This window comes from Glycine max, chromosome 12 (assembly GCF_000004515.6).
Source record: "Glycine max cultivar Williams 82 chromosome 12, Glycine_max_v4.0, whole genome shotgun sequence".
Taxonomy (NCBI): Eukaryota; Viridiplantae; Streptophyta; class Magnoliopsida; order Fabales; family Fabaceae; genus Glycine; species Glycine max.
The window spans coordinates 34,883,668-34,895,808 of record NC_038248.2 but is presented as its reverse complement, the minus strand read 5'-3'; the positions used below and the strand labels follow the sequence as shown (position 1 = coordinate 34,895,808).

General features: G+C 33.3%; 1 protein-coding gene across 3 annotated transcripts; it reads left to right on the top strand.

Moving 5' to 3' along the window:
* The first annotated feature begins 2,066 nt into the window (after positions 1 to 2,066).
* On the top strand, positions 2,067 to 9,717 carry LOC100790583 (BEL1-like homeodomain protein 4). 3 transcript variants are annotated; one of them, XM_006592646.4, is made up of 5 exons: positions 2,067 to 2,385; positions 3,436 to 4,951; positions 7,571 to 7,983; positions 8,111 to 8,171; positions 8,923 to 9,717. In XM_006592646.4, the coding sequence occupies exons 2-5, from the start codon at positions 3,554 to 3,556 to the stop codon at positions 9,433 to 9,435; spliced, it is 2,385 nt and encodes a 794-aa protein (XP_006592709.1). In that variant the 5' UTR covers positions 2,067 to 2,385; positions 3,436 to 3,553; the 3' UTR covers positions 9,436 to 9,717. The 3 variants fall into 3 exon arrangements, with proteins under 3 accessions (XP_006592709.1, XP_014620473.1, XP_025980490.1); XM_014764987.3 differs by lacking the exon at positions 2,067 to 2,385 and adding an exon at positions 2,396 to 3,208; XM_026124705.2 differs by lacking the exon at positions 2,067 to 2,385 and having other exon boundaries at positions 2,396 to 4,951.
* Positions 9,718 to 12,141: the final 2,424 nt, after the last annotated feature.

Sequence of the window (12,141 nt, the reverse complement as noted above, 5' to 3'; positions counted from 1 at the left end):
TATATATTTTTTTTTTTTTTAAAAAAAAATATTAATTATATTTATGATTTCATATATTTCTTATATTTAATCTTATAAAAAATTATGTAATTTTATCATTATCATTGATAAAATATCATTTTATATATTTTATTTTTTATTTTTTTATGAAAATATTAATTTTAGTTTTATTTTCTTTGTAATTTTAATATTTTGTGTTTTTTTAATATGTTGATATATCAAAGAATTAAAAGTTCAATCAATACGAATCCATGACCGTAAAATATTAGAAAAATTAATTAAAAAGTAATATTTTTAATAGCATGTCATATTTTAATTAGAATAAAAAACACATAAAATAAATAAAATCTTTAATTTATTTATAAAAAAATAATAATATTAAAAAATTATAACTAATTTTTAAAATTTTGAACTCTTTTTAATCATGAATCCAGTCTCATGGCAACTCCATAGCACCCTGAGGCGGCCCTGCTCCAAGAGATTCATGAGGTGAGCAACATAGGTTCTTGTGTTTAGGGTAACCTGAATTAATTGGCCAAATGCTCTTTTGTTCTCTAGTTATAGACTTATGGTATTTTGGAGTAACGAGAAAATCAATTCCTCTCCAACAATTTCTCAAATTTAACTATTGTTAAAGAAAACAAGGTACGCACCTCAAAGATAGATAATTAGACATGATAAAAAGAGAAATAAATATGATATATGACAAAAATAAGATGAAAGAAAAAGTAAATGTATATATATCTTTTAAAAAAATTATTGCTTGTGATCAGTCCATGGAATTTGATATAGAATATATATTTTCTTATAACAGTTGATTTTTTTTCCTGGATCACATGTAATTTTTTCTGGAGATAATTTCTGTTTAATTTGAATAAAATAATTTTGAGTAAAAAATCTCTTTCCCTATAGACTTGAAAATCCAAGATATCTAATTAAAGTAGAATAAACTCAAGCTAGTTGATATACGTGCTTTGTAATTTTTTTACTGAGTTTATCTACCGTCTTTAAACTCAAAATAACCTGTATATACAAATGGTCTTACAAAAGAGTAGTTTTATGAAATAAGGTATGAGATTAATTAGGTTAATAAATATGGAGGTCTTTAAACTATTTCACATTTTTTATTTAAATTTTTAAACTTTTTTTTCTAGGTCTATGAATTTTATTTTATTTTTTAATTAGGTTTATGTTGTTAATGCAAGGATCTAATTAAAAAATAAGTCAAAGCTTAGGGATTCAATTGAAAAAAATTGTTGAAAAACATAAATAAATTTTTTCAAATAGTTCGGACCTATAGAATAATATATAAATGTATTTAAAATATAAAAAAAATTCACTTAATTGAATAGTGTGTACACAATGAGTGCATTATATTAAATCTATCAAGACATAACCTGTAAGGAGAAACTAAAAGGACAATCAGCCAATTGGTGCTTCTAGGGTTTAAGAATACTAGTTGAAGAACAAAGATTGAAAATCCTAAGTTTAGAACCTACATAAGTGAATATACTTACCAAGATAAGTGAGAATAATAACTTGAAGAACTAAAAATACCCTGCACATATATGCAGAGGTGACAATGTTAGATTCAAAAGCGCCCTACAAATGCTTATAAAATATGTACACACTAGGTGAAAGAAGAATTTGAGAATTGCACACTAGGTGATTGAAATATATTTGAATTTTTTAATTAAATCTTAAACAATTTTTATTTATTAGATCATTGAACTTCTATTTAGTCTTTGAATGGGCATTTGTGGTTTCAAAAAATATAATTTTTTATTCCTACTTTATCTTGAGAATTTGCTTTCAAGAAATAGTACTTGAATTTACTTTTTTCTCGATATAAAATTGACATAAACAAAAATGTCCATAAATTTCTGTATGCATCCCATCACATCACACAATTAAGAGTTGTTCAGAAATAGTTGAAAATGTTTTATTGTTGATGCCATACAATTATACAAAACCAAGCACTTACAGGAAAAAAAGAATTGGAGCAAGCAATTAGTCTGTGAACCAACTGCAAGACTCGGTTGCATTCAAGTTCCAACAAACACAGACATAGTTTCAAACGCAGAATATAAAAAAAAACCACCCATATGGAAAAAGGAAGGAGCTGAAGATACAAGTGTAGGGGCCCAACCACACTGGTCGATTAGTATTGAGGAAAGAGCAAAAGTTTTCCAATGCTTGCGTAGTGTTTTTTTAACTTTTAACTGCGACTTTACGTTAATTTAAACGTCAAAAGTAAAGGGCCATCATGATAATGATTGTGGTGCTGCCTAGGCTGGTAGTAGTAGTAGTAGTGAAAGCTTCTTTCATTCTCATCTGAATTCGAACCGGTTCGGTCTCCATCAACGCCAAGTTTCCATGGCACAGGTGAAAGTACCCTTAAACTTAACTCCTCAGTCCTTTCACTCACTACACATTTCAACTGTGTCCACACCTACGACACCAATAATAAAGAACTTCACGTTTTTCTTTCTTTTCCTGGCTCCTCCTCTCGAAACACAAGATTTTTTTATGTGTCGTTTCTCATCTCTTATGTCTCTGCGTCGTTTTCCCCCTACACACAACGTAGTCCTTGTTTCTTACCTCCTTGTTTCTGCATATTTAATAATGCTTTCAAGGTTCCTTCTCCGCTGTAGCTCAACGCAATTTTATCTTGTTTTAAAAACGAGGAGGCTGCTGCTATGGATGTGTGAGGGCATAGATCTATTTCAATTAAGGGAGTCCTACAACTAGGGTTTCGCAAGCTATTCATGCCTGCCACTAAGAGGTGTCTAACGTTGTTGTTGTGGTTTACGTATCTCTTTGGGTTGTTTTTGTTTTTGTAGTGCTAAATTGTGTGGTTCTCGTTCAATGTTTTTTGTTACCGACAGAGAAATTTAGATATTGCGTTGTTTGGTGGGTGGAAAAGCATCACGTTGGAGCTGGTTTTTTTAGAGAACTTTTGATTGATATACTTTTTGTGTTTGGTAAGGGAGGAGCTACCTCTCAAGCTTTTTTATTTATTTATTTTTTATTTGACAGCAAAGAGATAAAGTTAGTGAGAAATGAGAAGGGAAACTAGAACAAGGTGCTTTATTTGAGACGTGTACAAGGTGGGAATATTATAGAAAACACCGAAGTTAGATCGGTTTCTTCACTCACAGTCTTGTCTTGCCTTCTGCAATGCATTCTTTTATTATTATATTTTGTGGTAGTCTGCTTCTGCCTCTCTCTCTCTCTCTCTCTCTTGTTTATCCCCTTCTTTCTTTGCGAGTCTGCAGTGCAATGTTTTCTTGATATTAAATTAAAAATTGTCAGAATTGTATATTTCTTAGACAACACAAAGGGGCGTGTTAACTGTTATTTTCCTATTAATTCGTAGTTTTTTTTTTCTTTTTCAAAACCTAACATATAAGTTGATGTTGAATTTCTGTGCAGGAGAGCAATATGGGCTGGGTTAATGCAGTGGTTGTTCTCTTCTGAAAGGTTTTCACCGAACGGTGAGAAGTTAATATAAGAGGTTTTGTCATCGGTGTGTTAAACTTGGTGGGTTGGAATGAGCAATTTAAGGCCTGAATCTCATGTAGCACAGCAAATTCGGCGTGAAAAATTGCGAATCCAGAACAGTTCTCAGCCTTCACACGAATTCCCTAACAATCTTGAACAGTTATCTTTACACCCGGCGGGGGGGTTTAATAACTTGGACCTTCTTCAAGTTAGGAGTGTTAGAAATGCTAACATCCTTGATGGGCTAGCTGTTTATTCATCAGAAATGCCAAACTTTTCTACCTCTTCGTCGAATCCTAATTTGTCTGATGCAAGGAACGCGTTGGAGTATCACCAAGAACAAGGTGCAGCAGCTGAACCGAGTAATAGGCTGATGATGAATCAATATGGTTCATTTCCCCATTCCATGTCTGCAATTCATTCTTCCCATAAAGAACACTGTGAGCTTCGTAATTTGGGAAATTGGAGGAACAGTGCCCCCCATCAGGGGTCTGATTGGTTTGTGAATTATGCAAGCAATGCCAATTCTTTTTTGTCTGCTGACCTCAACAACAACGTGTCTGCTTACAACGAACTTATGGATGTACACTGTAGCAATGCATCTGGTGAAATCAGTGGTAGAGAAATTCAGAAGCAATTAGGTGTACTGCATAATAATCCTCCTCCTTCTCCGCTTTATCAGAATGCTTTGCAAGATATTGTGAAGTCTGCTTCTTTCAGTTCTCACACTAGGCAAGACATGTCTTCACTGATGCAACAAAATGACCACAGTATTTGGGTGGGGAATGCTGGTGAAGCTGAGCCTCAACAACCAAGTTATGAAAACCAGCCAAATCAGTTGCATTTTGGGTGGACAAATCGAACAATTGCTAATACCCTGAGTGATTCAACTCCTCAGAGCTTATCCTTGTCACTTTCATCAAATGCACAACCCAAACCTTCTGTTTCTCACCTTGAACAAGGGTCTGCATCAGATGATCCTCAATGTTTGACGAATATGAAATCTATTGTAAAACCATCTATTGTTTCTAGAGATATTGGGAAATCAGTTCAAGAAACGGTGGGAATGCCTTCAAAGAGTACTATTACTTATCGAAGTGTGGGTCCCCTTGGCCCTTTCACTGGGTATGCTACTATCCTTAAGAGTTCAAGGTTCTTAAAGTCTGCCCAACAATTGTTAGATGAAATTTGCTGTCTATCTGGTGCAAAATTTGCGAAATCATATGATGTTTCCAAGAGGGTTTCTCCAGAAGTTAGTGCCTCTACTTCTGCTGATACTGTTACTGGGGTTGCTGCAAAAGGTAGTAACTCAGGTTCTTCATCATCTATTTTGTATAGTGTTTCAAAGGAAAATAGGGCTGATCCAGGAGTTAGAAGTAGCTTTGGTCTTTCCTCGAGGCCAGATTATCAACATAAGAAAGCAAAGCTACTGTACATGCAAGAGGAGGTTCGTTTTCACTCTTTCCATCCATAAACTGTTTCATAATTTACTTTCCAATGTAGTATTTCTTTTGGCACATTAGTGTTTGTCTGAAACAACTTACTACTGTTATATGAAAAAAAGGTCAAATGCTTTTACACTATTTACTGTGCGCTGCAACCAACGAGTCTTGATTTCCAAAGTATGTTAGCTTGAGAACATAAAACCCGGCCGGTTTAACGTCTCATGAGAGAGAAAAATGCGACCATGTACACATTTGAACTTGTCAATTTCTTTCTTGGTACTTCGATTTTTGCAGCTTCTAGCTTTCTGGACTTACTTGCTATGGTACCTATGAAGTTACCATAGAGTGATTTGTGCTAATTCAAACATAAATGTTTAAATGGTATCCTAGAAAGGGTACCGGAGTATTTTTTGCTCATCCCTTGTGAAAAACAAAGGGAAAAGAATCCTATAAAGTTCTCATCTCATCACATTAATTATCATATTTTATATATTAATATAATATCACCTGGGTTGTTGGTAATGCTATCATTAACTCTCTTTTGTTTTGGTAACCTCCTCATGGTCAAATAGACCTTTTTAATCACTTTCTTGTTCATTTGTGTGGTCTCTTTAATTGCTACTCTTATCCTGTTCCCTTCTTTCCTATTGTCGGCGATTGCTAGACTTTTGTCTCCTTTGAACTTGGTTTGCTTAATGGCATTGATTCTTCATATCAGTCGTACATCCAAGTTGTAGGTTTCTCCACACACTTAGAAAATTCACAAAATAAGAAAGAAAGAGAAATGTTATTTATACAATAAATTATACAATTAAGAGAAAAGAAAGAGAAGTATAAGATATAAAATGAGTAATGTGATGAGAGAGACAGACGCAGAATGATGGTTGTAGACATGATAGTATTGTATGAATATATCACGTCGCAAAATGAAATTGATAAGGTCCAATACTCCTCTATATATAAATACTAATAGTTTTTTAAAAAAGTATCATGCTAGTGCTATGTAGTCAGAAGTCCTTCAAGTGAGGTGACACATTGTCGTGGAATGACGTGGAAGAAACAAGTTGCATATTGTCATATTGAACTTAAGAAGTTCTATATATATTGAAGTTAGTTTATATTAAAATTATAGTTCTTGCCGTTGCTTGTAGATCTCGGGTGTCTACTAATTTCTATCATCCATAATGTATTTATGTTTATTATTGTACTGTTCTGTGGTGTTCACTGTTTATTATATTTTTCTTTCTCGTACTTTATTTCTTTGGTAAAATACGCCCGGAATGGATTCTCTTGGGTGTACCATGGACGAGATTGACACAAGATTTAAATAATTGTCATATTAGAGTTTGACATGAGAGGATCAATCTTGTAAATTCTAAATGTGAAATTTTGAATAATTTAATTGAATCAACCTCTGCCTATTGAAAAAATAATATGGGAAAACTATGAAATAGGAATTTTTGTTTAAATATTTTTCAACTTGCAATGGAAAACTTTATCAAGTTATTCAATAAGAATGATTAATTATTGATGTAATGGAAAAATTTATCTAGTGTTTTTCTTGTTTATTTAATTATCCCAAGTATCAATATCATTAGCTTCTTATTTGGCATCATCATGGAACTAGCTATATATGCAATTTTTAAAGACATCTCTAATCTTGTCAACATTGTGATTGTGGTCATAGATTAATAGCTTTATGTCTTCTGTACTTCTATGACAAATAAATGTGTCATCTTAATGCTAATTTGGTAATCCTGCCATCCTCTACAAATGAGTAACATTTCCGATATGACTGGAGAATTTAAAGATGCATTATTTGTGAATTCATGTTCAAACGTATTTACCCCCACAAATCCTTTTGTGCATCCACTTTTAGTACTTGAAACAAGATTCTGAACAATAGGTTTTGAAGGATGACTGTTGTTTACTCGTGGTTTAGTTGGAGTTACTGTAGTTTCAGGCCTAGGCAGAGCAAAAGTGTGGACAGTGTACCCAATCAGTCCCATTCATGGTACACACTAAGTTAGCTATGTTGCTAATATTATTAGGCATTGGCTTCCTGTTCATGGTAATTTTTAAATCTATCTAGGAGTCCAAATGTGTGCAAGAATATATATATATATATATATATATATATAGTGTTAGTCAAACGGTCAACCGTGTACACTTCACTTTCCAAAATCTAGTAATATGTTCCAACATCATCAGAAAAGATTTAGTACGTGGAAGCAATATTGCCATGCCTGGTTGCTGTCAACTCGGTCAAACTGACGGGCATTTGTGCATATTTTCTGTAATGTACTTCAACATGCATGCTTGTAATAATTTTACCAAAAGAAATTGTGATTGTTATATAAATTCATAAATATAACAAAGATCATGTTATTTTGCTTCGTAATAACTTTTTATATGGCATGCTACAGTACAACAGTATTCCTTAATAATTCTAAAATTTGGTTATGATATGATTGCAATTACGAAGGTAGAGTGATTTTATCATTGTCAACTATGATTTTGTGATATTTGCTTCTAATTAGTGCTAGGCATAATTGTTGTGAATATTTTCTTTTGAAAAGTTGCATTTCACACTGTTGCGATGGGTCATTTATATATAATAGGTTACCCGGCAGTGCAAACAGTACCATCTACAAATGCAAATGGTTGTTTCATCGTTCGAGTCAGTGGCGGGTCTTGGTTCTGCTACTCCTTACATCCCCATGGCTCTCAAATCAGTATCAAAACACTTCAGGTGCTTTAAAAATTCTATCTCAGAACAGCTCAAGCTTATAAGTGAGGCCTTGGGAGAGGATTTGTCCAAACCCTCCAACACCAGTACTTGTAGTAATAAAGCTGACACTACTACTACTAAGGCAAGGATAAGATGCAGCATCGACCAAAGCTTTCTGAAGAACAAATCTGTAAAGGGTACCACGGAACTTCTTGAACAGCATGTGTGGAGGCCCCAGAGAGGGTTGCCAGAGCGTGCAGTGGCAATTCTTAAAGCCTGGTTATTTGAGCATTTTCTTCATCCGTATGTTTGTCTCTATCTATGTCTCTTATTAATAATTTTCTTGCTCCGTGACTCTCTTTTCTGCATTCTAAAGAGACATTTGGATTGAATTGTGGCCTTTTTTTGCTGTTGTTGAATTTCTTTTCAGTTACCCTACAGACACTGATAAACACATGCTGGCTAGTCAAACAGGTCTTTCACGAAACCAGGTGGGGGGCCTTTTCCCTTCAATTTCATTATTATGTCTCGGTTTTTAATTCGGTTGATTGAAGTGGTATAATAGGCATATATTCATGTTGGCAGCTTTTAAGGGTGTGTGTTCATAGCCTTGGTCAAATCTTTCAATATAATTCTTGACTTTCCATAAATGAGTATTCTAATGTGGTTCCTTCCAAGTAATTTTCTTGGGACCTTTATAGTTGCTAAACAAAAATATCATGCTATGCTATATATTAACAGTTTGACCTCCATTAATATATTCTATATATTTAATGGAAATTAAACTGTTATTGTAGACATGTTGATCTACACTAATGCTATAAAACTCATATCTATAGAGATTTCTATTGGTGTAGTTAATTAATGTATATTTATATCTTAATATATCATATTGTTAGTATGAGCTCACCATAACAATTTAATTTCTGTATGATAAAATTTCTAGTTTTGTACTGAGTTATTCTTAACACATGGAATTTGTTTAATTATTAGAAAAAATGACTTTTTTTTTTCTATTGTTAATTTAATGTTGAACAGTGCCATAAAGTTACCACTATGATTTTCTTAAATGTTTCATGCCACAATGGGTTGGAATTTGTCTTTCTTGCTTTTGGCTTCTCATTCGGTTTACGATTATACTAACTATACTCTTTTTTAGAGAACAAATACTAATTGCCATGCTTACTTTTTTTAGAGAACAAATACTAGTTACTCAAACAATGGTGTAACTGATTAATGCAGGTATCAAATTGGTTCATAAATGCTCGAGTCCGAGTGTGGAAGCCAATGGTTGAGGAAATACACACGCTTGAAACAAAAGCAACAAGCTCCAAGGGCAATTGTGGTAAAAACGAGGGAACTTCTTCTGGCACTGAAGGTGATACCAGCAACCCTAGAGCTTTGAGCAATATTGGTATGAATTCAATACCTGAAAACCAATTTCAGGGTATGGATATGGGATCATCCATTATTGCTGCAAATGCTGAGGAAAGTGGGTTAAATTCAGAACAATGGAGTCAAGAGAAGAGGTCTAAGTTGGAATGCCAAATGACTACTTCAAACATGGATGGAACACTGATGGGTTTTGTGCCATACCGACGCGGCGGTGGCATAGAGGTTGGTGGGCTAGGGTCTGTGTCACTAACATTGGGTCTTAGGCATGGTGTTGAAGGTGTACAGCACCAACAACAATTGCAAGAGGAGCAACTTAGACATCACCTTGGAGGGCACATGATCCATGACTTTGTGGGCTGATTGTAGTAACATGTGGTGCTGTGTCACATGTCAACTTTGCTTCAGCCTGTGAAAACCTGAACTGAAACTGTATGGCCAACGTTGAAACTTTTGTAGAGCGAGGGCATCACAACCAAGTGAAAAAGCTAGGGTGTAAGGTGGAGTTACTTTTGGGTTATAAACGTCCTTTCTCTATTCTTAATTAACCTGATGTGGTCACGTGCATGGTAAAGGAAGGTTGAGGTTGTAAAGATTTAAGAAAATGTATTTATAATATGATATGGAAAATTTCGTCCCCTCCCACAAAATGGTGAATAAAGAAGCAATGAAGTGCAGCATTGTTTCATGATCTCGGTATTACGAGCAGTGCACGAGGGTTTTGTTAAAGCAGTGGCAGGATTTCTTTTTCACAAATTAATGAATTATATATTAGTTTTTTAAGAATGTTAATTGTTAAAATAAATTAATAACTATTCTTCCTTTTTGGACTTTTTAAATAAGTGTCATTAGACATTATCTATATCTATTTATTATAATATAGGTAACTTTCAAATGCATCTCTAAAACTCTTAAATGAATTTCACTTTCTTATTACATATATATTATAGTTTGTTTTTATTATTACGAAAGCCTGCCCTATTTTTGTGATTTCTAAATGTGATATTTTGAAATTGAATCACTCTCTTCATGTTGACAAAAATAATAATTTTTTCAACTTGCAATGGAAAACTTTATATATCAAGTTATCCAATAAGGATGAGGATGATGAAATATTTTTTGTCTATTCCTGTAAAGGTAATGGTAAAATGAGGGTGGTTTGAGATGATTGAAAGATTTTTTTTAGCTAGTTGTGGAAATTGAGTGTAAAATACACATAACAAGAGGGAAAATTAGATATTGAGAATGCCTGATTAAGAGAGTGGGGGAAATTGTATGTTTATCTATATGGTAAGGATTTAAAACTCTACTTGACAAATGGTGTACTGCGTTAAAAGTGATTGAGGTAGGTTTCCCCTATAGAGTAGCTAATTTGTAGTGGCCGTTGGGTCTCTCTTTAAAAAAAAATGAAAAGAAAAGGGTTTAGAACTATTCGGCCCGAGAGCAGGAACAAAAATGAAAGGATGTTGAAAAGTGCAAACTATTTCACTGAGGAATGATTTATTTACTTTAAGAGTAACTTTTTTAAAATTATTTTTCATTATCATCATTCATTTTGTTAAGATTTAATAGTTAAAATTAGTTGCAAGAATAACTCTTTTAGAGTTATTTCTCATATAAATCTTGATTAAATGAATGGTGAAGATAAATAATAATTTTAAATGAATTACTTTTGAAGTAACGAGATCTTTTCCTATTTTATATAATTATTTAGATATGCTTGTGTTGTGCATAAACATGAATTAATATAAAAATATGAAGGAAAGTTTGGGTCGGGACTCTATTATTATGTATATGCAAACTATATGTTAGGTTACATGCTATGCTAACAGTATATAGAGTGCAATATTATATATATAGTTGAACAAATTACACTCGTTTTTCCTAAGTTTAGGACTTATTACACTCATACACTACAAGAAATATGCCCATTTGCCAGGGATTTTTGACAGGGACATTAACCCCTGGCAAATTTCCCAGGGACTAAGCCAAGGAAACCCCTGGCAAAATGACATTTGAGAAGGCTGGGACCACTTACATTTACACAGGGGTTTGTCCCTCGCAAAAATACAAAAGCCTTGGCAAAAAAAAGAGCGGGAAATGAATTTTAAAACAGCATGTTGTTTTCACACGGCCAAACACACGGGTATACCCTCGTTTTCTGTAAAGCTGACGGAATCTTCCCATAAGTCAACACGACATGACCATGCACTGCAAAAAGCTGTGCGGCCCAGACGTGACAGGGGTGTTACCCCTCGGAAATGGCTTGCAGCCCCTGGCAAAAAGGAATCCCTGCTTTCCTAGCTGCACCGTTCTGCTCATATAGCTGAAGCTAGGAGGTTAGCCTTTGACTCTGTTGTTTTGCGAGGGGCATTCCGTGAGTTATTCCCTGGGTTTTTTTACACTATATAGCCAAACCGCGTGTTTATCCTCATGCTCAGTGTTGTGTTTTTGAAACTTAGAAAAATTTTCGGTTTCCATTTCCATCCTCACCAGTTCATTTTCAGTCCATTATCATTCAGTTCATACACTTGTTCTATAATTTGGTAACACTCTTTTCACTTATTATATTTTTCTGTTTTTATTTGTTACTACTTATTAACATAAATATTTTTTATTGTATCAGTGTCCAAATTTGCCTCCTCCTGCTGCTCCTTGCTCTCTGAATTTGTTCTCTCAAGCTTCAACAAGTTAGTAATTTTTCTACTTATAATTTTAGATATATGATGTTTATATATATGATGTTATAATTTTGCATGATCTGTCAAAGAAAATATGATGTTTCTACTTGCATGATGTGTTATAATATATGATGTTTATATATATTTCGAATTTTGTTGTTAATAAAACTGTTTAATTAGAAACTGTATAATTTTTTTGTTTAATAAAACTGTTTAATTTTGCATGATCTGTTTAATAAAACTGTTTATATAAAACTGTTTATATATAATATATGATGTTAACATTTTTAAAACTGTTTATAAAACAGTTTAGTTAGAAAAAATGTTAAAACTAGAGAAAAAAAATGTATAATAAAACTGTTATTTTTAAAACTGTTTAATTAGAGTA